The sequence below is a fragment of the Corvus hawaiiensis genome, chromosome 24 (genome assembly GCF_020740725.1).
Source record: "Corvus hawaiiensis isolate bCorHaw1 chromosome 24, bCorHaw1.pri.cur, whole genome shotgun sequence".
NCBI lineage: Eukaryota > Metazoa > Chordata > Aves > Passeriformes > Corvidae > Corvus > Corvus hawaiiensis.
In genome coordinates, this window is record NC_063236.1 from 7,524,580 (window position 1) to 7,550,999 (window position 26,420).

General features: G+C 48.5%; 1 protein-coding gene across 5 annotated transcripts; it reads right to left on the reverse strand.

Annotated features, from left to right (window-relative positions):
• Nucleotides 1-1,142: 1,142 nt before the first annotated feature.
• Nucleotides 1,143-25,787, reverse strand: BRPF3 (bromodomain and PHD finger containing 3). 5 transcript variants are annotated; one of them, XM_048327727.1, is made up of 14 exons: nt 25,662-25,787; nt 25,481-25,536; nt 19,021-20,423; nt 17,937-18,093; nt 16,388-16,519; nt 14,313-14,441; nt 13,647-13,959; nt 12,311-12,574; nt 11,652-12,155; nt 9,978-10,071; nt 8,813-8,910; nt 7,347-7,444; nt 5,707-5,861; nt 1,143-3,339 (listed from the first exon to the last, which is right to left on the reverse strand). In XM_048327727.1, exons 3-14 carry the CDS (start codon nt 20,403-20,405, stop codon nt 3,156-3,158), a joined length of 3,513 nt encoding a protein of 1,170 aa, XP_048183684.1. In that variant the 5' UTR covers nt 20,406-20,423; nt 25,481-25,536; nt 25,662-25,787; the 3' UTR covers nt 1,143-3,155. The 5 variants fall into 5 exon arrangements, with proteins under 5 accessions (XP_048183684.1, XP_048183686.1, XP_048183683.1 ...); XM_048327729.1 differs by lacking the exon at nt 25,481-25,536; XM_048327726.1 differs by lacking the exon at nt 25,662-25,787 and having other exon boundaries at nt 25,481-25,595.
• Nucleotides 25,788-26,420: the final 633 nt, after the last annotated feature.

The window sequence follows — 26,420 nt, forward strand, 5'->3', positions numbered from 1 at the left end:
CCCCTTCTGGAGGTGGGGGGTTTTCCAGAGCTGCAGGTATTTCTGCCCCGACATGTTCTTGCAGTGTTGGCTCTGCCCGAGGTGTGACAGAAACACATCTCAAGGCATCCCTTGCAGGAAGGGTTTGGGCAGTGGAGATGGGAGCTCCCAGTGGAAGCAGGGGAGAGCCTGTTGTTGGAGACAGGGTCTGCAGTGCTGGCAGGTGCCTCCCCGGGCCCTGCAGGGCGGGGCTGTGCCGGGGCTGCCGGCAGCACTCCGGGGAGGAACAATCCTGGATCCAGGAGTGGCTGTCCCCAGCAGGCAGTGCAGCTCCCTGGAGCTGTCCCCCACAGCATCCCTGTGGCCAGGCCCTGGCTGGCCCTGCCGTGGGTGCTGTGAACTCAAACCAGCTGTGGGTGTTTTCATGGGCCCTTTCCTTCCGTGGGCAGAACACCTGGTGTGGGCCAAGGGCTGGATTGGGGAGAGTATGAGGGAATCTGGGCCACCCTGGGTTTCTCCCAACACTCCTGCTGGGCCACCAGGGCTTTCCTGGCAGGGGCTGGAGGCTCCCAGTCTCTTCCCCTTTCCCTTTCTGTTGGCAGTGGGGAGAACACAGCAGGCAGTGAGGCCGGGGCCAAGCATGTGACAGGCAGAACCTTGTTGCCAATAAAACTCCAAACAGTATCTCAAGAAATCTCTTTCCTAAGGTGGAGTTGTTTTTCTCAGGCATTTGGACTTTTGCTGTCTTTCTGAGAGACAGACCTGGTGGTCCTTAGTTTAACATCAATTAAAAAAAGAAATAATTAAAAAAAACTCTAAACAAACAAAAAAACCCAACAAACAAAACCAGCACAAGGTGGGACCTCTCCACGCAGCACCCAGTTGTGTCACCCACGGCACGGGGAACAGCCTCACCCCTGGGACACAGTGGAGGCAGGACCAGAAACCCCTCCCTGTGTCACGTCCCTGTCATTGCTCTTCCCACCTGCACCTGGGACCACTGGGATGATTAAAAGCCATCACGGTAAGTTCTGGATTTCAGGACAACATTAGCAAGGAAGAACTCTGTCTGAGGGTGCTGTTTTGTTGTTTTGGTTTTTTTTTTTTTTCATACATTAGAACATTTATTTCTCAGAGAGAAAATATAGTCTCAGACAGTCAGATTATAGTAGGTAAAATTAGCTTTTTTTTTTTCTTTACAAGCATAGATTTTCTTATTACTTCTCTTATACCATCTGATATAAACAATTCTAGAAAGCAAATAAACTCACTTTCTACAATAAATAGAGCAATCTGTGCTTTACAGCAGACTCACAGTAACATTTAGGTTCTGTAGCAACAACAGGGTATCAGCCAATCCAAATTCTAAAATCATTTAAAAACCAAACAAAACAGAGGGAAAAAAAAAAAAAAAAAGACCAACTCCCAAGACCTTAAAACATATACACAGGTCACTAGTCCACAGCTGAGCTACCACCTGGAAAAGTGTATGTTCCTTTAAATAAATTACACTGTGTGCATATAAAAGACCCAGCAACACAACTGAGGACTTCAAGAATGGTGACAATAGGTCTAAATAATTTAGAACATTTTACAGCTATATACACAACATCCTTCCCTAGCCACACTCCATGGGCATTATTATCACTATTAATATTTTTACAAACTCCTATGCCCCATCTCTGTATGTTACAGGAATCTTAAAATTCCTTCAAATGCAGTTCCATGCCCCAATGTATAAGAAGTGGTATTTTAAAAAAGTAGAGCAAGTAGAAATGGCAGTGATTACTCCCTACTATTCATTATCATTAGTTATTATTATTATTTTGACTCCACATTCTCTTCAGTATGAAAAAGTTAAAAATAATAAAAAAATACTGAGTTAAAAAACAAAATGATGATATTCAATCTACAATCTTGCTTTGCACCTTTGGCTCTTTAAAATGGGAAAGCAAAGAGGGATATGCAACAGAAGAGATCAGAGAAATCATTAAGTCCTTGGCTAATAGAAAAGATTTAGTCACCAAGTTTCCAAACATCAGTTTGTCCCCGTTTTTTGCAATGCAAACCCAAACCAACAGGGATTGTCTGGGTTTACTTGGATGACAACACTGGAGACCCACACACCAGGGAAGGATGTGCACGTGTGGGAGAAGGTGAACAGCAGAAGGGTTGTGTGCTCTGGTCAGTGCTTGGTTTCAGTCCAAAATGCATCAGAGGAAAACAGAGAGACAGAAAAAGGGGGGGGGAAAGGAAGAGGAGCCTTACACCAAATGTGCATAAACCAACACAAAAGATGCATCTCCCTCCAACCCTGATCAACCTCAGTGCCTGCAGAGCTGCTCCAGCTCATTAGACACCTCCAAAATTACTTCTTAAAAAAGGAAGTTTTCTTTCCTTAGATACTGTGCTAAGTTATGATATGAAATGTTACTGCAACAAGCAGAGTCACAGAAATCAGAACTCAAACATGAAACAACAAAATAAATTTCTAGACATACATATAGACACAGATCAGGTAATTTGACTTTCATCTTTAAAGCTCTGTGCATCTGTGCATGTAACTGTGCAGGGGGGGAAGGTTACCAAAATCTGAAGCTTTTCTAAATGCAGTGAGAGAAATCTAAACATGAAAACACAATGTAACGCAGGCAGGGAAATCACAATCACAGCTCCCAGCTACGATTTTGTGGGGTTTTTATGCGATAGGACAATGTCATTTAAAGAAAAATGAAAAGGCCAATGATGGTTAGGGTAAATTTGGCACAAGAAAGTCCAGTTGGGATATCTGTAAAGAGTCCTGGGGGTGCCAGGTTCCCAGGAATTACCTGGGACTGGCTGACGACTCAAAACCCTGGCAGTACAGGAGAGGCAGGGGCAGGGGACGGTGCATGAGGTCCAAACATCCAAGTGCTGTGTGCTCTGCTCACTGCAGCAACTCACCTTGGCTCCTGTCACCTGTCAGCTCTTCCCACCTACCTTACTCCCTGTAGACTACATTTCATCTCCTGCCAGCTCTTCAGCAAGACACATTCAGAAAGAAGCTGGACGAGGGGGTTTTTTTGGCACATTTCAGAGTACTCCAAGGAGTGCTGACAGCTGCTGGAGATGCTGCACTCTGGCAGTGCAGTGAGCTCGAGGTGTGGAGGAACGGGAGGCCTGGCCCCAGCAGCCCCTCACAGGTAGGTGGCCGGGATGAAGGGGTTGTCCCCCTGCACTCGGCTCAGGTGGATCATGGCTCGGTCGTAGGCCACCTGCACCGACTTGCGGATGCTGGTTTTGCGCCCCTCCATCATCTTCAGCTTGTCCACGGTGTCATCCACGCCCAGGGGAAAGACTTTGTCCCGTGGCAGCCACTGCCTGCAGCAGAGAGGAGTGCAAAGAGCTGTCACCTCCTCCCCAGGAGCAGTTACCCTCATGTAATGTATTTATTTATCATTAACGCCCCACAACAATGGTACAAATGTTTAAATCTCTGCATTTGGCATAGAAGAACCAGCTGCAGCCAAAATACCTTCTGAGCACAGTCTTCTCTCTCCTTGGAGTCCTTACTCAAGGCTTTCAATGCTCCTTGGAGCTCAGGGGAAAGCTGGAAATTCCTGTTCCACAGAGCAGCAAATACAGGGATGTCCATGGTGGAAAGTGAGTTTTTATCCCCAAGAAAGCTCTGTCTTGTTCCAAGAAGCCGTGAGCATTAGTTTAGGTGGGTACAACTATCTGAGTTAGCACCTAGAACCAGGATGACACATCCCAAGCCCAGCATGACCCCAAGGAATGACTTAAATTGCAAATGCCTTGTCTGTAGGAAGCTTTTATTGCGTGGTCATTTGTCCAGGTTAACTGGACACTGAGAAATGTGTCACCCACCTCTCCTAAGGACATCCAGCCCCTTGGAGCTCCACCTCAGCCACTGCTGGCACAGCTCAATGCACCTCCCACTCAGCCACTATGGGCAATCCAGGGCAGCTCAGCTGATCTTCAGCACAAAGATGACAATTTCAGTCTTTGTCACCCTTCCACAGCATCACTGAAGTCAATCAAAATTGGATCTGACTCCAAGAGGGGATTTTAGTTCTTTCCTGAGGCACCTCAGCTTCCCACAAACTGCAAACAAGGCTCTGAGTGGCCTCTTAAGAGTGTAAACATGCAGCAGAGCTTGTATTCAACGAGAGCAGGGCAAAGCCAAGGAAATGTTTACTTCTATTGGGAAGATAGCTTCAATTACAACCTTGGATTTAAGTTTTTGAAAACCAATGACTACAGCAACAGGAAGCATGGCAGTGCCATTGATTTTCTGCTACAAATCATTAGTCTCTCTTTGCAGAACATGCTCTTTATCAAGTGGTTCCTGTAATCAGGAACAGGGGAACAATGCAGTCAGCGTGCTAATAAAAAGCCTCAGGAGTTTTGTCTCCTGACACCTTTTTTACCCAGAGGACACAGACACCCTCATCAAGTGATGTAAATGTGATCCCCTTCCCAACTTCCCAAGCACATGGCAAATACTTCTTCTTTGCTGCACCTTGTTCCCATCTCTTCAGACCCCATAAAACACTGCAGCAGCCCCCACATGAAAGGGGAACCCTCCTCCCCCTGCTTTACCCCACTGTGTGTTTGGTTCTGCTCTATCTTCCCTCCAGCCCTGGCATCACCCTCAGGCAATGTTCACCCCCTTCCTCCAGCCTTTCCCTGATCTCTTGGAGCTTCCCTGCTCTTCCTAGAATGCCAGCACAAACCCGTCCCTGGGTTTGTCGAAGAAGGGCTCTTCAAACAGCACAAGGCTTCTTTTTAAACTCCTGATAATGTTATTTTATAGAGGTGGCAGAAGAAAAGGCATGCCCACCTCTCTTCTGTTCCCACAGCATCGCAACAGTCTAGCATCCACATAAACTGTGTTTCTGTGACCCCAGCTGCACACAGGTCCTGCCTCCTGTGTCACTGGTTACTTGGTTCATGTTCCCATGTGGTATTTGCTGGTTCAATAATCCAGTGGGCTCAGCAGGCAGCTGTCACCTCTTCCAGCATAAATCTCCAATTTCACAAATTTCCCATCATTTCATACACAGATTTCAAAGACTTATTGGTAATTTTAAGGCCCTTCACTGGTTTATGGCTTATTATATCTGGCTGGTTGACTGTTACCATATGAGCATGGTCAGTAACTAATGCTAAAATCAGCAGATTCATCCTGTCTGAAGCACAGCAACAAAAGGCCTTGAGATATTTTTCCTGCTTTGAACCTATGTGCTTACACGTACCTTTTCCATCTTAAAGATCTTGATTTTTAAACTGCTGGTACTCAGCACCTCTGAAAAATCAGCAGAGTCTAAATAATGAAATAAACCCAGCATTCTGAAAGTGTTAGCCTGGAAATTTTTGACAAAACTTTTGTGCAGCATTGGAACAGGCTGCTGGTGTTCTGAAGTCAAATGCTCTCTGTAATTTGCTGCAAACTGGCTCTTCATGTGCCTCAGTATTTTTGTGGTGATGTGAGCTCTGGGTGAAGGATGCTGGGCTGTTCACTGTGGAAGTGGAGCTGTCAGATGTTGTGCTCTTGGGCCAGGAAAAGCAGGCTGTCTTCTTTATTTAGACTCCTCGACTGCTGCGTGTTTAAATTCCCCAATTTACATGTAACACCATCATAATCCCTGTTTGCTCCCACATCCCAAAGATTATGTTAAATCTTCTCGCACACACTCACCACAGACCCCGTCTGCACACACTCACCAAGTTCTTTTGTTGTCAAAGAAAAGGACAAGGAAGAGCTTTTCTCCTGCCTCTGTCTGCCTCTGCTCCCCCAGCTTCAGCACATCCATGGGTGGCACAGGGATGGGGACTCCATTGTGGAGCAAACCCTCGCGCGGCATCTTGGGGTCGATAATCTGGGGACATGGGGAGAGGACATTTAGCACAAAACCCTTCCAAGCAATGAACAGAATGCATTTTTTTTTCCTCTTCTTTCAGTGTATCCAAGCCAGGCAAATTAAGTCTGCTTTGGGTGGGTAAGCAAAATTGCTTGTTTTCAGTGTCTCCCTCCGAAAAAATGTCAGCCTGAGGCTTCCCCTGTGGAAGGGAAGCCAGCCAGTCCAAAAGCCAGGCACCCCATCTTGAAAAAGGGATGCAACTGTGTGGTTCTGTGGGGCTGTAAATGCATTTACACTAATGTGTAACTCAGTACAAACTCAGTGTGTTCAGGAAAGGATTTCCCTCCCTCACTCCAAACTCATGCAATAAATGTAATGTTCCTGCTGTACTCCACAGGCAAAATGCAATTTCACAACAGCTCCATTCTGGAGCAACTCAGTTGACATCAGTGGCATTGCTCAGATTTACACTGAATTAGATCAGAATCAGGCCAAAGATTTTGAGAGTTGACAAGCAGTGCTGGCTGCATCAAGCCAGGGGAACAGAGACTACAGTAATTTTGAAGTCACAACAGATGCATCAATTCTCCCCATATGAAGCAGAAATGTCCATATCCACATTTGTGCTATGTCAGCACAGGAGGAAAAGAAAACAGCAGAGGGTGGCTGCAGTACTCAGTCTGTTCTTCTTCCCCTCCTAAGGGCTTGAAAAAGTAGATTGGCTTTGACATTGGCCATCTGTAGGAATTTATTAAAACACTTTACCACCACAACAGGCTGCTTTAAAAAAAGCCTTTTTTGGAGGCAATCTCAGGGGTTAAATCCATTCTAAGGCACAGTTTAACTCAGGCTGTAGCCACGTGGAGAACTAAAACTGCTTTGGCTGGCCAAGATGGCCAGCAGATCCATGGATGTTCCCTAGTCCGGGTTCCCACTTGGAGTAAAAGCAGGGGTGAGGGTCACACTTCCAGCAGAATCTGCCCTTTTTGATGGCATTAATAGATAAATATCCAAAGACAGATAAACAGGAAGAAATAACATTCAAGAGACTGACACATGCGTATATGCTCAGATTTAAATCAAACATATGGCTGTTGCAAGAGGATGTAGACATGACAGGGCCAGCTGGGCACCTACAGATGGAGCTGTGCTCACTGAACAGGAAATCGTGCAGGCAGTGGAGCCTGGTGCCTGCATTTATAAAATTTAGGTCTTCTCATCCCCACAGTACTGATGACTTTCCTCAGAGGAGAGGGGAGTGAAAAGAGCTCCTAGCCCTGACAATGAGAGAGCAATGTTTTATAAATCCTCTGCAAAGCTCTGAAACAATGAGCACAGGGAAAATTCACAAAAATCCTGCAAAAGGGGAAAGGGGGGAAAAAGCACATATTACATTATTTTGGGAAGTTTTCTTTTTCTTTCTGGTTACACTGCACAACAGCACTGTGCTCTGGGCTACCTGAGCTGCAAGGTCAGGTTGTGGGAGAGCCACAGGGCACTTACCAAGGCAGGGTAGGAGGGATAACCACGGCACTTGGCCCACACGAGCTCCAGGGGCTCCAGCTCAGCCTGGCTCTCAAAGGACATCAGGAGAGGCCTGCCTAAGGGACAGCAGGAGACAGAGCTTAGGAGCTGTTACCAGCAAGAGGGTTATGAAAACACAAGGAACCACACTGTCATCTAACCCAGGCCTCACTGTCTCAGTAGCAATCAACTAAAACAGATGAACTACTGTAGTACTTAAAGCACACTCAACAGGACAAAGTGGAAGATCACTTACTGTTTGTATCTATGTGCACTTGGTGTTTATGATAAAATTCAGCATGTACCAAGCTCCAGCCTGGCCACAGGGGATGCCCAGCCTGCTTTATGCTCTATCAGTACAGTCAAGTTCAGCATTAAGATAAAGCCACAGTCTCCTAAATCGTGTGTCTGTGCATGCATGTGGCTTCACATGAACTCTTCAATACAGGAATGTTGATTGAGTCAGTGAAATCAAATGGCCATACAAGAGATGGATTTGGTCACAGATATGAAATGGGCCAGCTCCTGGTCCTGGAAAAGGAGTAATCTTCATTGATGAAAATTTTACAGCACGTAGTGCTTGCTCTAGGGAAAATGGTCAAATATTGGCATTGAAAACTGAATCCAGAAAATGCTGAGTACAACCCAGCTGAGCACCCTGTCAGGACAGATCTGATGTGCTTCTCCACTACTCCACTCCAGATGTATTCTTTCATTAATGAAATCATATTCCAAACTCCAGAACTGTCCCACTGATTCCAGTTCTCATGGCACCAGCCTCACTCTGTGAGCTTATCTCAGAGCAGGCTGCTGAGCACTCAAGGTCCAGGATAAGGTTCTCAGAGAGCCACGACAAGAGCCAGCACATGGAGCTGCACAGAAAAGCACAGGAGTACCAGGGCCTCAAAGCTGAATTCTGATCTCAGCATAAACCTGCAATAACTCTATCACTGACACACCCCATGAAACACAACAGTCTGGTCGTGTGAGCAGATGGTGCAGTGCCTTGATTACAGGAATGTGACAATTCTACAGATGTACAACACAGCCTGACAAAGACAATTTCGTTACAAAGATCCTGCAAGCAATTCAAGAGGGAACAGCTATGAAGTCATCTCCAGAGAGACCCCTCTTATAATTATGATTTCCTGTTTGTGTTACAGCATCATTAAAGAGTACTAGTACCAAAACAGGAGGAAACAGTGACAGGCACGCTACACATACGAGCCCTACAGAAAGCAGCCCTCCAAGGAGAACACAGGGCACAGGTGGAAGCAGGAAAAACGTTACATGCAATAACCGAAATCTGTAACAAAGCAGGTAATAATGCCCAGGCAGGTCCAACCTGGGTAGTTTGTGCAGAAATGGTTCCTGGTGTGCTCTGAGATGTGCTCCCCCTTGTTCAGGTGGGCCCAGAGCAGGGGGTGCTGGGCAGCAATTCTCACCTGAGCCACTGAAATCAGAGTCTCCATTCACACCCTCCAAGAAGGGCACCCGAGAAAGAGCCGGCTTCCCTCGACTCCGCTTGGGAGGCATCAAACCACTGTCAGGAAGATATGGAAAAGCAGGGCATTAGGAGAAAACAGATTATCCTTGACAACAAAGACAATGGATTCCCCAAATCTGTTTAAAATGCCGGAAAGTTACTGCACTGGTGCATCACTGACATGAAAAGAACACTGAATACTTGTGCAAAATGTGATCTCTTCTGGTGAAAGCACACTGGGCATTATCCCAGCTTTCCCAGGAGCCATGAAAAGGCCTCACAGAAACCAAGCTGTAAACATGAGGAGAAACCCAGGGAAGACTTCACACCTGAGAGCTGATGCAATGATGCCTGGAGCTTGCATGAGCTACACCAGTTGTGTATAGACTTGAGAGATGACACAGCAGCCCTCCAGTACAACTCCAGTATGACACCGGACTTTGTCAGCCCATATCCTGAACATCCTTTCACCCCATTACTACAAACATTTCAGAAAATGGACCACCTCCACCTCGAGCAATCGTATTTTTTCACATATTGTAATTTTTTTTTTCTTTCACAGTTTTGTAATAAGCAACCTATTGTGAGTGATTTTGGTGCTGGAAAAGAAAGACTTGAGAAAAAGTAGTAAAAAGAGCTGTTCCTGAATAGAGTAATTGTACAAGTTATCCACGAGACATCAGAGGATGTCAGGTGCTTGCTTTAAGTCTGTTCAGTCATGTTTGAACTGCCCATTTCTGCTCTTAAACTTCTGAGAGGAAGAAAGCAGCTATTTAGTAGGTGGTAAAAGTTGAGCTTTACTTGCAGTGCTGAACTGAAAAACTGAATTCAAGTTTTTTCCAGTTTTATGTCTCAAGAACTGTAAGGCATGCTTCAGCAGAGACGATGTGCATGCACCGAGAAAGAGAAGTGTAACACACACCCACTTGCTTGAAAAATCAAGCACTGGTTTTGGGACCTGCAGCTGAAGAGGACAGGATGAAAACTCAGCAGCTTTTCATCTTTTATAGTCAACACACAAGTAAGTAACAGTCTGGGCTGGGTTTGAAACTAAGAAGTCAAAGAACAGAACCAGAGATTAATCCAAACCCAGCAGGTGTTCCAGTTTTGCCTGGGGCACTTACCTGCAGGCTTCAAACACCAGCCCACTGCCCAGGGCAGAGCTGCACTCGGAGTCAGAGCCACTCTCTCCGTGTTTTGCAAAGCCATTGGTCACTCCTGCCGAGGAGACAAACAGGAATGACAAGGAATGACCCCTGAGAGCATCCCCAAGCCCTGAGAAAGCACAAGAAGCCAGGTGACCGTGGCCTTCCCCCAATCCATGGACCCAGCACACCCACACTCCCATGGGCTCACAAGTCCAACAGCCACACAAAGGGCAAATTCATGGCAAAGCCTCTGTTGTTTTTTTTCTAGCTGTAAATATGGGATTGTCACAAAGAGCACATTTCTGGGAAACACCTTGTTGTGAAAATCCCCATCACACTGACCTGCTTCAGCAGTAACACAGACTCATCACACCAGACACTCCCTCCAGTCAGGACAAACCACTTGTGTTTGAAATTGTGGAAGGAACTGGAGCTGAATCCCAAAGGCAATGGTGCAACTCCGAAAAAAGCCAGCTGTGCTGTTTCAGCAGAGGAGAAATGTCACTGCCTATTAGCAGTGATTTTCCAGCACTCTGCCTTCATTTTCCCTGGTTTTTTTTTAATTTCAGCCTCTCATTCTGACCTCTATCCAGTGTGGATGACAACTTTCTGCTTTCATTACCAGGACATGATGATGGCAAGTCCCTCCACTCTTTGGAGAAGTCATTTGTGTTTCCTTTAACCTGTCCTGACAAGCCAATCCCCACATTCCATTGCTGTCCTCTCACTCTCAATATGCTTGCAACCTTATGATAGCCAAATAACTATAAGATAATATTTGAGGTGTAGGCTAAGTCAAACCTTCCAGATGGGAACTGTCCCATAATGACTGTTCACAAGGAACTAAAAAGAAATTACAGTGCTGTCACTCAGACATTCCTTTCCTCTTTTGTCTTTCCAAATTTTGTCTCAGCTGCTTATTCTCATTTGCAGATCTAATTTGAAAAGAAACCTGCTTGGTATTCCCACTGATTTTATTTAAATTCCAGAAGTGATTTCAAATTAATGTTTCAGTTACTCTACACTGTGAACACTTCCAACCAAATGCATCATTTCTGCAACAGGAAACTCTCCTAAGAGTGACCAAGATACCACAAACCCTTCCACAAGGGCAGGAATGCCAACACCTCAGCCCAGAGTCTCCAGCCAGGCCACTCAACAGCCTCCTAAGCAGCTGGACACACTGGCTTGCCCTACAAAAAATGGGAAACTCCCTCTTACAGCAGCCTGGCAAAGAGGAAAATTACTGGTGACTGCCCTGGGCTTCATGTTGGTAACTTTAAATGTCTAAAATGGAGGTGACTAGAGTTGAGCTAAGATACCAAAACCAACGTGTACAGTCAGCAGAGAAGTGCAACTCATTATGGACATGTCTTGTCTGCCCTATTTATGAACACGTGAAGAGATGCAGCTTTCACCAGGCACATCTGGTTATGAGGACTGTGTTCTCCCCTAAGCATAAAGTCACTTCCAGGCGTGTAGTTTGGACACAGAAGTTTTTACAAAGCCCCAGGATTTCCCCCTCCAGAGTTTCCAGAAGGAAAAGAAATCCCAAGAAATTACAGAATCAATTAGAAAATACCTCTGAGATCATCGAGTACAACCTAGGACCCAACCCCATGGCACTGTCACAGCCAGCCCTTTCCTCACCTCTCTGTCCTGCCTGCCTGGGTGATTTCTCTCCGTTGCTGTCACTGCAGCTCCTGCTCTGGGAGCGTTTCCGCGCCTGTCGCTCCCCGTCAGGGCAGGAGGGTGAGCGCTGCCCGCCCTGCCGGTGCTCCTCCCCGTTCTCCAGGGAGCACTCCAGACCCCGCTGCAGCTTCACACCGTTCTTGGCTTTTTTAAAAAGGACAGATGTCCTCCGGCCCACGCTGCTGAGGGCGGGGCTGGCAGCGCTGTCCGCAGGGGGCAGGGCCAGGCCGTTGAGGCCGTTGTTGGACAGCAGGCGCTGGAAAGCCTGGCTCTCCTGCTGCAGAGCCTTCTTGTCAAAGAGCTCCCTGTCCGACACCATCCTCTTCTGCAGCTGGTTCAGGGACTTGCTTTCACTGATGGGTTTGAGTGTTGGAGGATCCTGCAGAGAGTCCAGCTCTGAGAGGGTGGGTGCGGGTCCTGTGGGCTCCAGGGTTGGAGGGTACGGGAGCTTGGCACCATCTGCTAAAGGAATAAAGAATCTGCTTGAACATTTTAAAAGGAGTTATTCCCAAAACTACCAACAGGCATTCCCAGCCTTCACTAAGGTCACAGGAGAAACAGCAGGTTTTGACTGCTGACGAGCACTAGAGACCTGGAATCAAAATCCTGCTGCTCACCTTTCTCCCCTTCCTCATCCCCTTCCCTGGACGTTGTCTCCAGCCCCTCCCGTGGCACAGTGTCCCCGTTGGGCAGGGCCTTGCTCTGCTGCTGGGCCAGTTTGTGGCGGATGGAGTTGATCTCGCGCCGCAGGAGCCGGATGCGCCGCGTCCGGGCACCGCTGGACCGCATGGTGCTCACCGTGTCCAGCTTCTCCAGCAGCTCCTTCAGCTGCGCCTCCAGGGACAGGTGAGCCCGGTTCTCCGGGACCAGGATGTTATCCACTGCAGCAGAAGAGATGGAACAGTGAAGGAAAGGAGTAAGGCTTCCTGGAGAAGCAGCTGGGGCCAGTGCCAGGCCTCATTCCCTTTGATGCTATCCATGAATCAATCGCTTTAGCCTGGGGATTTAGCAGTCAATAATCTTGGAGCTTGGAGTTCCTTCCTTTGGATAGAAAGCAGCTGATTTAACTTGCACTGTCCTTCAGTTCCTGTTACTGCCCCAGGAGCAACAGTAAAAGGACATGTCTGTACTGCACACAGAACAGCTTGTGGCCAAGGCTCTTGTCGGAAACCTATCTCATTGTCAGATTAAATGACAAAATCAGACCACAAACAGAAGTGGCTGAAACATAACATGTTTGCCATTCTTCTGGCTCTGCTGGAGGGCTGGCATCTGCAGGAGCAAGACAGACAGCTGAACACCAACACAAATTTCATAATGACTGTCCATCTGCACCCAAGAGGGCTTCAACATTCAGGAACCAGATGGCACACTGCAAGCTCTGTGTGTTTGATGGCTGTACTAGGTTTAGCCAAGTTATTCAACCAATGCTTTGGAGCTGCATCTCAAGAAGGCTGTGGGAATGGATGGGGTCATGTTGGGAATGGGAAGTCTCAGCTAAAAGGATGGCTTAGGTGACCCCTCGTCACCCCCTTTCAGCCCTCAGTGCTCCTCCTAACCCAGCTGCTGTACATCTTGCCAGTTTACAATGAAATGTATGAGCTTTCCCCAGAGCAAAAAAATCCCAGACCCACCTTTGCACTGCTCTTTAAAATAGCAAGTTCGTACGACATTCCTGCCACAAATCAAAGAGCACGGGCAGTTCACAAGGCTGTGCCAACACAGACATGCACTAGGAGAGCTGGAGCTAAGCTGCACCTAGCTCTGAGTGCCCAGCTCACCTGAAATCCCACTCTTTGAGGTTCTAAGGGAGTTAGAAATGTGCCTAGGTAAACAGATGGATAGGAAAATTCTCTTATGCAGAATGGCTAGGATTTCCATGCAGGCTGAGTGACGTGCTCAGAACTAAAGCTATGATCTGCCTGAGAGAAAAAACCATTAATCATTACTCACCATCCTCCCAAGAAAAGCGGTAAAAGTCGTGGGGTTTGGGCGACTCAGGCAGGTGAATCCCCACGCCAGTGTCAAAGCCGATGCTTTCGGCCTGGCGCCGCGCGTGACGCAAAATCGCTCCCCCGAGGTCCCGGAGCCGGACAGCTGCTCGGTGGAAAATCGTGTCTTTAGCATTATACCTCATGCAGTTGGCAACTATAAGGTTAAAGTCTTCCTCAAACTCATCCAAGGTTCGGTACAGGTGGGACTCCAGCTTCCGCCTCATGGTGGAAAAATCCATTGGGTTGGAAATGAATTCCAGGTAATCTGGAACCTAAACATATAAAACCTGTACAATTACAAAAACCATTTACTAGCCAACCAGAGCGCACCCAGCACAAGAACTCTTAATGCCCTTTCCACTGGCAAGGGGCAGCAACAGATGTTCATTTCTGTGTCACCCAGGCAAGGCAGACACACCCTGGCTCTGCAAAACATTACTCGTCCAAGATGTGCTAAAACTTCCAGAAAAAAATACCTTTTTTTTGCCCTGGAAGGATACACACATCACGAGTCCTTTTTGAGATATTCTTAAGTCCACCAGCAGCCTGGGACAAGGTGGTTTGTGCTTCTGCCCAGCAATATCTCATCTACAACCCATTAAACACCTCTAGGAAAGAGACTTGCCTCGTTCAGGTTAACAGGCTCTGTGAAGATCTGGGCAGCATCCTTCTCCTGCAGCAGGTCCAGGGTTGTGCGTAGCAGGACATTGAAAGGGGTCAGCTGCAGCTCCATGGCAGCCTGCTGTACCTTGACCTGGGAATGGGAACACAGCCATGAGGACAGGATCTGGGAGTGGTGTCTTCCTCCAGATTCTTCTGAATGATCCCCCCAGCTTTACTCAGTGGTGGAAACCTCAGGCCAGCATTGCTGTAGAACTTCCAGCAAACACCTTGCACTCTTCAGGTGCAGGATGTACATTGCCCAGTCTAACTGCATAGTCCAATCCTTTCACATGGGGAATTCCTGTTTATTCAATCTCACAAAGTCAAAACAAGAGGAAACCCCAGGAAATTAAAGGACACTACAATTAAAAATGAAAACAGGCTTTTCACGCCTGGTAAATTATCCTGGAGAACTCCCTGCCTCAAGATATTGTTATCATGCCAATTATCAACATTATATAAAAATTAAAAGTATGCAGGCATTTACATGAACAACAACATCCATAATTAAACTAGAGAGCAAAAACAAAGTTTAAGACATAAGCTCTCAGACTTCAAGGCAGAAACCAAACAACAGTGGTTAGATGTCTGCAAATGCCTAATACAGTTTCTTCTATCCTTTAGGAAGTCTCCAATAGTGTTTGTTTTTAAGCAAACAAGTTGTAGCACAGAAAATCTCTTACACTGAAAATCTATTCAAAGAAGACTGGAACAGGATAAAAGTATTTATTCATCCTTTAACATCTTCATTTCTTTGATCCTATAATCACTTGTTATGTCATTAAATCAACACTTCAGTAATAAAGGTAAGCAAGTCTGTTTACACAAAGCAAACTGTATTTGATGTGCTCAGCAACAAGACAGCATCAGTGAGAGAACGAATACAGACAGATAAAAAGACCACACTTTTTCCCCAGAACAGGAAAAAAGCCAAACAGAGATGCATGATTCTGGAGAATCCTTCTTCACTCACCTGAAAGCTGTGCTGGGATAGAGCCCAACTAGATACAGCTTTCTGTGGTATTTTATCCTTTTATAAAGCACACCATAGTTTCCATAAGCTTTTATGGATTTAGCCAGCTGTGATAAGGTTATAGCAAGATATCAAAAGCAAACAAAGCCCAAGAATGATTTTTTTTCCATCCTCCTACCTAAAATATGTTCACGCAGCAATGAGGGCTGAGCTACTGATGTAAATCAAGGACAATGCAGTCAATGAACCATCAAGAGGACTCAAAAAAAGCTGTGGGTAGTTTCTGGTCATGAAAAAATTGCTCTCAGTGGAGCTGTGATCACAGAGGATGCTGCTTTCCCTCTCCCTGAAGAGAGGCTGGAAGCATCCAGGCAAGGCCTGAGGATGTTTATGGACTCCCTGTGTGCCCAGTGAGCCTTTGCTGGAGCTGCCCTGGAGGATACTCCAGACGGAGAGCACAGCTGTGGGTGCAGCGACCAACGAGGTAAGGACAGCAAAGACAGGCAAGGCTGGCAAGCATTGGAAGCAACCAGTGAAACTTTGGAGATGTGCACATAGGTCAAAGAAGAAATTGGAAAATTTACTAAATGGTCTCCATCTTAAAACTTTTTCTTCTAAAAATGTCCTTAGAGGACAAACTACATGAATTTTTAGCTTTATAAATTACGAACTGAATTGTGATTTAGACCTCTCCCTGGAGCAGGTGTTACCAAACTCCTGAAATAATCATGAAAGGAGACCTAACTTCTACTCTGCAAAACACTCGGTCCATGCCCAGAAATAGAAGGGCTTCTGTAGGTCAGGAATCCAATCCAGTATTAATGATGGAAATACATTTTCCCAGCACTCCGGAGCCCAGCCCTGGTTCTGAGGGCAGAGGCTGCACAGTGCAAACCTGTGACTGGCACAGGGAGAGGTGGCTCTGCACACCCAACAGTGAGAACCGATGAAAAGAAGAAAAGGCTCAAGAAAAACTGTAATGCTCCTCCTGTGCCTCCTGCAGCACAGAGAGCTTGCATGGGACTGAAACTGAGTGCAGGAACTCCAAAGCCAGAGTTTCCTACCTGCTCCCGTTTGAGCTTTTCCCTCTTCCGGATGAGCTCGATGAGCAGCCGAGCCCGCTCCAAGTCGTGCCGGAGCTTTTGCCAGTACTTCAGCTCTTCCTTTACTGCACTCGTCTTCTCATCCTGTTCCTTCTGCAAGATAAAAGTGGGGCAAGATAAAAAACACAACAGGCTTCCTGTGCTTCCTTCTTTTTCTAGGAATCCTCTGGGAATTGCTCTCAGAGTCTTCCTCTTATTCCCTTGTCAGACCATGTCCCCTCCTTCCTCTAGCATTTAGCTGTCTAACAAAGAGAACATCAGATTTTCTAGATTTTACCTTATCTGTGAAATTACCCCAAATTATATTGCAGCTTCACCCTGGGAACACACTTCAGTGCCTGCTCATTTACACCCTCCGTGCTTTTACATCCATGTTTATCACAGAGGCTGGAAATCTTTCTGTGCATTGGAGCAGCATCCCAAAGCATTTACAGTCTAAAGTGAAGGCAACCAAAAGTAGAGGAGGGAAGAACTATTCTTATCCTCTTTGTAACCTGTAAGAAATAGAGCCATGGAAAGACGTTTGCCAAGAATGGCCAACACTGGGAGATGAGCTCACACCTTCCAAGACACAGTTCAGTGGCTTCACAACACAATCAACCTTCCTCTCCTAAATCTGTAGATTTTTTAATGGTTTGGATAATATACTTCAAGTGCATGCACTTTCACATGATTGCCAAGAGGACAATTGCTTCACAAGATCTTCATGGTTTATATTAATAGGACATTTGTTTTTAAGAACTTACTTATGGTAAATTGCCAACATAATACACCAAGGAAACGCTGCACTTTCCCAAGCTCTGCACTGATGAGTGGGGAATCATTTTTTTATTTAGCACCCAAAGCAGTCTTGGAAACCAAAAGCCTATAAATTCCTCCAGCTACAGTAAAAATATACATGTACATTGTATACAATCCCTACTGACAGGCTGTGTTAAGAGGGTAGAGTCCTACTGCTTCATTACTCCACCAACTACTTCTCATGCCAAATGCTGTGCTGCTTAATAGCACCAAGATCAAGTGACTCCAGATGCCAGCTCAAAAGAGGAAGCAAAAGAGTCCAGAGCTGATGATTATGTCTAAATGTGCTGGGATGAACAGAAATTGAAGCTCCAGGAAGAATGACTCGAACTGGAATTTGGCCATAACTCTGGAGTTAAAACCCATTTTCTTTACTCACTCACAAGGGAAGTATTTTTATCATTCATCTAAGAAATCAGGCCACCAAGGGCCCATCACACCCTTGCACAACCCTGGGTCTCCTGACTCAGGGGGAAAACTCCCTCCTACCTGCTGTCTCCCCAACACCAACTTTAGTGGCATCATGGATATCCCACTAATACACTAACTCAGTTCTTCAGGCATGAGCATGCCAAGAGGAGACCAAAAGAGACCTAAACCTGATCTTTTCACCCTCACTCCCCTCCCCAGCCATGTGTTAAGCTCATCTCCTCCTGGAAGCCAAGCTCTGTGTCCTCCCACATGGGCTCAGCTGGGGAGCAGCCGGTACCTGCTCGGCGTTCCTCTGGGACTGCAGATGCGAGTGCAGCCGCCGGATCAGGGGCACCCCGTTCCTCGCCTGCCGCTTCAGCAGCCAGTAGTTGTGCAGCCTCTGCATGAACTGGTTCTTCCTCTGCAGGGAGAGCCCACTGCAGATCTTGTTCAGCCTGAAGGAAGCAGAGAGTGTCATGGAGCCAACTGTTTTGCAGACCCTTGGGTTTCCTGAAGAAGCTTTGCAGTGTTATGTCAATGCACACTCTGAGGTGTGCACAACCACATGAACTGGGACGATCTGGGATCTCCTCACATGCAGACAGATGTGCCCCTTTTTCATACTGGAGGGTCCCACCAAGCACTTGCCACAGCATGAAGTATGAAATCATCAATTCAGCTCCAAGCCTTAATTTCAGAACTACTTCCTGTAGCAAGAACTTTCCAGGGGCTGTTTAAGTTTGATGTTACTAAGCTGGAGCCTGGGAAATTAACTTTACAGAGTCCAAGAATAATATATCACTTATTTTGACCTTTGCTTACCATTCTTAGATTATACATGGTGCCTTAGCAGCCTATCTGTTAAAATACCAGTGACACATCAACACACTTCCTAAGGCACCAAATAAAAATTCAGCACTACCTAGTTCTGCATGAGGAAGAGCTGGGAGGAAAAAAATACAAAAATACAGCCAAAGTCAAAGCTGCTTGCAACACTGTCAGGTTTGACACACTCTGTAATAAAAGGAGGAATTAAGAAACTATGAAATGAGATCTCAAAAATTTTAATAGTGGGATGGCCCCTACCCTATTTTAAAAATACTTCATGGCATATGGGTGTTTGCCATTAGGGACCACCACAGAGTCTGCATTACACAATGCAGCTTGAGATGGCTGCTCAGCAAAGCCAGAAAACCTCAGTGACACTCAGTTAGAAGAAACCCAGCCACGAAGTATGCTACAGAGCACTCTGAACAGTTATTGCTAAGCCTTGACTGAAGATTTAGTGTTTCCAAGGTCAGCAATGAGAGGGACTGAGTCCTTAAAACAGACCCTGTTCAGCTCCAGCTGTTCAACTCTTTCCTTAAACCTGCAACACTCACCTGTAAGAGGGAATTTGTGCAACGGTCACCACGGGCATGGACGAACGCCCTTTGGTCACATCACCAGGCTCCTTTTTGATCTTTTGCTTCAATTTCACTTGGTTCTTCTTCACAGACCCTTTGGGAGAACCAGAATTGGCTTCCTCCTCTTCCTCTTCCTTCACAGTGACCTCCTGCCCATCACCACCAGCAGCTGGAGACCCTCTTCTCACCGTGCCAGGCGGGGAGTGACTCTCACAGTAGGCAGTCTTACGCACGGTGAACGTCGTGCCGTTGATGCTGGTCTCCCTCATGGGTTCAATCTTCATGAAGAGACCAGCTCTCTGTGCACAGGTGACGTGGAAGGCAGTGTAACAGTTCACCTTGTGGCATTGGATAGCAGCTCCCATGCCCTTCTGCTTGCAGATACAGCATGTGAGCTTCCACCGAGCTGGAGGGATGTTATTGATCCCTTCGATGGGCTCCAGGAACACAGTGTTTGCAAAGCAGACCTCTGGGATCCAGATGGCACAGACCACATGGGCCCAGCGGCCATCACTGGTCTGCTTGAAGGCTCCCCCTTTGTTTGGGCAAAGAACACAATCCACAGGGCGAGAAGGGGACTGTAAACAGCAGCGGCAAAGCCACTGCCCCTCAGGGATGTAGGGTACACCGTAACACTCCTGGTGCACGGCCAGATTGCAAATGTCACAGAACAGGATGACATTGCTGTTGTGACACTCATCGTCCATGCAGACACAGCAGAAGGCATCCTCATCGATGAGGAACTGCTGAGCCCCGTTGTTCCGGCTCTCAAGGTACGACTCCTTTTCCAACCGATCCACCAGCAGCTCAAAAGTGTCAGCAGAAACTGTCCCGTAACCATCAGCCCTTCTCTTCTCGTTGACCATCTCCAGCCATGCGAGATCCTCCTCATCCATGTCATACTCCACTTCTACGTCGAGGTCCTCGGGAGGCTTTTCAATGTACTGGTAGTAGGCAGCAGGGAGGGGAGGGGCATCTGGCTGGCTGAAGGAGTCCACCACACGGAACTTGGGTTGGGGCAAGTGCAGAGACATCCCTGGTGCATGTTTGGAGCAGGACTCCTTCTTCTTGCCTTTGGAAGGTGTTTTCTTAGATTTGGAAGTGAAGAGGGGCTGCTCACTGTTCTCCTTGTTGCTGTTGCACTCGTTGATGTCCTGGGCTGTCAGCTCGTCCTCAGTGATGAGCTTTAGGGGGTCGTAGATGCTGATGCGATGGAGCCGCCCGTCAATGTCCACCTCCACGATGCGCTGGGCCTGGGCGTAGGTCAGCGTCTCTCGGGTGGGGGAGCACTTGAGGCTGTAGGGTGAGGGAGAACGCCTCCCCTCCAAGTGCTGCCGGCTCCTCCTCCGGGGCTTCCTCATCCCTGTGGTCCAGAGACGCTGTGACATAACACAACAGAGGACAGTGTAAGACAAGGACACAAGCAAGAAGCAGCACAGACTGAAAAACTCACTCAATGCTGCAACAGAGCAAATTTCTACCAGAGACTCCAGAAACTTCAGGCTCACTGAATCTCCACACCTTAGATACAGGCAGGTATTTGATATATCAGCCATTTCTTGCAATGTGTATCAGAGCAATGCACAGCACCTTCCAACTTCCTCTCTTTGCACCTCAGATATACATTCCACCATACCACCAGTGACAAAAACTCAATTTGACAGCACAATATACAAGCAGTCTGCTGTGTACCCAGATCAGCAAACCATTCAGATCCCCTGAAATTCACACACTGTTCACATCTGCTGGCACCATTCACATATTAAGCTCACACAAACCAATGAGTTCTTCTCTGCTCTTTTGCCTGTGACTTTTCTTCTATATCCCTGAATGTCCTGGATGTTTTCCAGGTGAAAAGGAATGCACTGTTCAGGTCTTATGAAAGCAGTTTCCAATGTTTTTTTTTTGTCAGCCCCAGATGAGAAAACTAGTGGTTCTCCCTCAGTCCAGGAGGGAGCTTCTCCAAGTTTCACAGCTCAGTGCTGCCTCCACCAATCCTTCCATTCTGGCACTGCAGATGCAAAAAAGTCCCATAATGAAAAATCATCCTCCAGCTTTGCTTTTCCTTCTCTCAAGGGTCACAAGCAGAACCAGAGAATGAGCTGAGCAATGTAGCAGAGACCAGACGTGCATCTCTTCTGCTCTTCCACGAGGAAGCAAAGAGGAATAAACATGGCAACAAGCAGCATGGATCCCAATGGCCTAACAGGCTCTGGCGTTAGGCCACAGTTCCCATTCATCCACCTGAGCCAGCTGCCTATGGAGACTCTGCAGGGCTACAAGCAGGAGAACAGCAAGACAGCTTCCAGCACCAGGAACCATGCAATGGCATTTGCTCAGAGCCTTAACAAAAAGCCCCAGCCAGCTCTGCCCTCGCAAACTGCTAATCAGCAACCCAGATAATTAGCTGAGAGTCAGCTGCTGACATTAAGGAGGTGCCTGTCAGAGGGGAGCAGAGGAGAAGCCTGGGGAGGTGGTCTGGGGGAGGATTCAGACATGGTGGCAGCAGCTCGGTGATCAGAGGGTGAAGGAAGGAGCTGGCAAAGACAGAAAGCAGAGAGGAAGCCAAGTGAGTAATGCAAGAGAGAAGGGTAGAGTCAAGGATGGGAACATGACTTATGGGAATAAACGAGCTGAGGCTGAAAGAAGTCGGAAAGGAGACAAAGAAAAGCAAATGTAAATTCTCTGTGAGCAGATAAGCCAGCTCAGAGCTTATCTGTTGCTATGCAGAGGCCTGAACCAGCACCTCACCCTTATTTAAAGCAATCAACATATTCAGTTCCTTTCTTTGGGACCCACAGACAAGAAGAAACACTACAAACCCACAATCTGTACTCAGCCAATGCAGTATTTGTGTTTTATGAAGGACACAGTTCCAGAAACTCTCAACTGTGTGCCACAGCAAGCAGCATCTCACAGGACCAGGACCTACAAGAAGTCCAAGCTTATTCCAGAAAGAAGGAACAAATTCCAGGAGCAATACTTTTTTTCATTACTGGTTCTGTGAACCATGAGATTAAGCCACGACACCACCTGTGTCTTACGAAACAAACAGGCTCTGGGGAAGGTTTCCAAGCTCTTCCCTGCATCGACAGAAATAAGCTGCAGATGCCAGTTTCAGTATGCACACCCATAATGATGGAGACTGTAAATGCAGTTTTACTTCAGATGTAAAATAAAAGATCATCATTTCTACCTGCAAATATAGGTACCACAAATTTTGGTGGTACCTTTGCCTTAAAACTTTAATCAGTCACTTGATCCACACACTGCAGACACCCAACTGCACTCATCCTAGCTGAGCTCCAATGGCTTCAATCAGCAGGAAAAAAGAATTTTAAAAGGAGGGTATAAAGGCAACTTGATCATGAAATGAAAAAAAAAAAAAAAAAAAAGCAACAAACAGAAAATCCTGCCTACAACTAGGTCTGCAACAATTCAGGCTGGTACAAGCAAAGAAGATATTGGAGGTAAAAAGATATATGGAGGATAAAGTAATTATTATGAGCTGACCACACACTTCATTAATATTGTGTTCAGGAAAAATGAGGCAATAGCCAATTGCTTGGAATGCTGAGGGACAAGCAAATTTCAGTGAAACAAGTACCTGTTTTATCTGTTAATGAGAAAAAACAAGTGTGCAGGGTTCCTCTAGTGAAACAATCAGTGTATTTCTAGAAAAATTACCCCAAAGTGGGCTTTGCACCACAGCAACCAGCTGCCATAAAACAACCCATTTGTAACACACACGATTACTTAGCACTATGAAGAAGCATCTAAAATGGCATGGAAATTGTTGCCAGCAAGAGCTGAGTGCCTGGAATGAGACATACACCTGGATATTAGGAGACACGCCTCCAAAATACCTTGAAAGCAGCAAAAAAAAATCAACTCAGACACACTGAGCTGAGCACTGTGACCTTGTCTACAACAACAGGAACTTTTAAGCAGCAACCCAGGAATGTTTTGATTCCCTTGGCACACTTGAAAACACCTCCCAGCTACACATAAAAAAGAATCCCTCTGCAAACAGCACCTGTGCACACTGAAATGCTAAAGATACTCTACATCAGTGGGGTTAAATGCTGTTTCAGCCCACGATGATTCTGTACTGCCATGGACAAAGGTTGCTGATAGGAAAGCAGAAAGTTCAAACAGACATCCTTTGGCCATTGCCACAATATGCTCAAGGCATCCTAAAAAGCTCCCATGGCCCATTTCTGCTGGGGATTACAATGGGAGCAGGGAGTGAAGCTCCTAGAGAGCACAACTGAGCAAACATGGTGGCTGCAACCCATAAAGCCGCTGAGAATGAATTTAACTCTACCTCAGGAGTTCCTTCAGGAGTGGTTTGATTCTGAGCAGCAGCTTTCACACCTGTGGGCAACAGCTGCCTGGAAGGGCTGAAATAGGTGACTAAAAAACCAAGCCCATCATCAGGACACTTAAATTTACTGCAAAGAAGACAAAAGCTCTCCTGAAGAAACCAAAGAGATCAACATGTATGGAACAACATCACAGTACAGGCCCCATTATATGCACAGCCTGGATTATTGAACACAAGTGGGTCCTCCAAAGGAAAGGCCATGATTTCAACCCATGCAATGCTGCCTTGGCCATCTCCAAGTCCTTTTCTCACACTGCAGAAGACCGCAGTCTCCTTCCCAACTCTCCTTCATGCTGCAGTCCTTCCTTCCAGCCTTCCCATGCTGAACAACCAAGGATTCACTTTACAGCACCAGGTTTCTCATGTGCAGAGGACGCAAGGCTGGAGCTCGAGGCAGTGCTGTTGGGGGAGTTTCCTTGCCCTTTCTTTTGGGATAGCTTGGTGATCCCAGCGAAAAACTAGGTCCCTCAACAATGAAGAACTTCAGTGACTTGCAGCAAAAAGGCCACCTGGACTTCGGCGTCCAGCAGCAGATGGGAACGGCATGGCTCTTGTTGGATTCTGGTGCACCATGACTACTGGCAGTGGCTACAGCCACTGAGTGGCTACAGAGACTGTCCCTCTTTGGGACATCAAGCCAAACACAAGGTCTGGAGATGTTCCTCAGCACTGCTCTCCTGCACAAGCAGCCACTCAGTTCCATGCAGCAACTGGGATTTAAAACCCACTGTTGTGCAACAGGGAACAGACACCCATGGAACTATTTAAGAAACACATCTGTAAAGTAAAAGCAATGGATGCCAGAGGAAAGAAACAACCTGGGACAGCTGCAGCCCCCTCTCCACCTTTTGCCAACCAAAATGCCAGCGAAACTCCTGCTGCCCTCGACAACGTCCCTTCATGTTCCTGCCACATCTGTGCTTGCCATGGGCCCATATGGGCTCCCTTCACACACCTGCCAAGGGTTTATGCGCCTCACACCTGCACTGATGCCTACAATGAAATGTCAGTGCTCAACGTATGTCACAAAGAGCTGCTTGCCCTGACACATGCAGAGATCTTCATCTTTATCAATGCCCTGATACTTCCGTAACCAAGTCAAGATGATGGGAAATGCAGCAGGCCTCGAGAGAGGCCCTCCCTCTGGAATGGGGAGGGTGTGAGACAGGCTGTGGATGAAGTTCCAGGTAAACTCTCTGGGCTCAGCAACAGATGGGATGTGCCATGAGCAGTGTCTGACCTCAGCAGCAGCGCTCCGAGGGAACTGTGATATGCCACGAGCTGTGTCCGGCCTCAGCAGCAACTGAAGGAACTGTGACATGCCCTCAGCTGTCAGGCGCCGGCGGGAGCTCCTCTCAGGAGCTACCCTGCGCACCGAGGGCTCCCTGCAGGGAACTCCAATAGCAGCCAGCGATCTGGGCCAAGGCACAACAAGGACTCGGACAAAAATGAAGCCGTCCCCGGGGCGGAGGGGGGGGAGGAAAAGGCGATTAACCACGGCGGGACCGAAGGCCGGTCCGGGCCGAGGCACGGGCGCCTCTCCCCGCGGACCCGCAACAGTCCCCAGAGAGGGGGAACGGGCGGGGGCGAGCAGCGCGAGCGCAGCAGGGCTGCAAGGCCATTGGCTGGCGCCGCCGTCCATCACAGCTCCACCACCAATAGCAACGCACGGCTCTGCGGGGCTAAAGGCGGGTGCGCTCGGCCCCGCCTGGGCCAATCGCGTGGGAGAAGGTGGGCGGCGCCCCCGCCGCGCCGCGAAGAGGGGGGGGCCAAGATGGCGGCAATGGGGGGGTCCGGCTGACACGGCGGTGCCTGTTCCCCGTCCCCGGGCGCTCGCCGCCGCTGTCCCCTCCTCGGCGAGGGACCGCGGGCCGCTCTCGCCGCGCGGAGACAGAGCGGGGACACGGGAAAGGCCCGCAGGCTGCGGCGCACCGGCCTCCCCCAGCTCCTTCCCGCCCGCCCGGTCACCTTCCCGCGACCCCGGCGCGGGGGTGTGTGAGGGAGGAGAGACCCCTGAAGGGTGTCGCGGCCTCCCGCGCAGAGCTTTACCTGGCCGGCTTAGCGCGCCGCCGCCGCGACTTCTCCACCGTTGCCACCGCCGCCTCCTTTTGGGGGGGAATTTTTGTTTTTGTTTTTCTTTTCCTTTTTTTCTTTTCCTTTTTTTTTTTTTTTTTTTTTTTTAATTCTCTCCGCCTCCCCCTCCCCTCCCCCCTGGGGCGGACGGGCTCACCCAGCCGGCGGCGGGAGGGGAGGGCGCAAGATGTCGGCTCCGTCCGCTCCGGCTACCGCCGCCTCCTCAGCGCCGCCTCCTCATTGCCGTTGCCGCCGCTGCTCCCGCCGCTGTTCCCGCCGCTGCCGCTCCGGCCCCGGTGCCGCTTCGCCCCCCACCACCCTCACCTCCCCCCCGGGGCTCCAGCGCCCCCGACGCTCTCGGTGCTGTGGAGGCGGGGGGGGGAGCAGGGGACACCCGCTCAAGATGGAGGCGGCGGTGGCGGCGGCGCGGGCCGGTCGAGCGGCGGGGAGAGGCGGCAGCCAGCGGCCAGGCGGGGGAGGGGGCTCCGCGCTCCGCTCCCCCCGCGGGCAGGCACCGCCCGCCCCTCCCCGGTGCCTTCCCACACCCGGGCCGCGCCGAGCGGGAGGCCCCCGGGGGCTGGTGGTGACGGGAGGGCGGGGGGGGTCCCTCCGCGCTGGCCTCATGGCTTAGGCGGGGGCCGCTACCGCCCGTGTCCCCCCTCCGCGGCTGACGAGGCAGCGAGCACCGGGGAGCCTCGGCCGGACGGGGCTACTACTCCTGTGCCTCCCTGCCCCCCACATCATCCGCGGGATTGGGGTTTGGGAGCTCGGGTACGGCCGTGCGGGCCCATCCCAGGCCGGTACCTCACAGACGGGCGCCCTCAGACCGCGGCAAATGTGGGATTTTTGTCCCAGGCTCATTTGGGGTGTCTTCGTCTTGCAACCCACTATTTTTTGTAGGAAGCATGGGGTCCCA

Bases quoted from the DNA above. Each gene is read 5' to 3' on its own strand.
- BRPF3 (XM_048327729.1), bottom strand. From the start codon at position 20,405: ATGAGGAAGCCCCGGAGGAGGAGCCGGCAGCACTTGGAGGGGAGGCGT. The intron at 5,862-7,346 runs GTAAGTGCCCTG...CCATGTCCCCAG, and splicing joins ATCCCTCCTACCCTGCCTTG to ATTATCGACCCCAAGATGCC. The intron at 3,340-5,706 runs GTGAGTGTGTGC...TCTCTGCTGCAG, and splicing joins TTTGACAACAAAAGAACTTG to GCAGTGGCTGCCACGGGACA.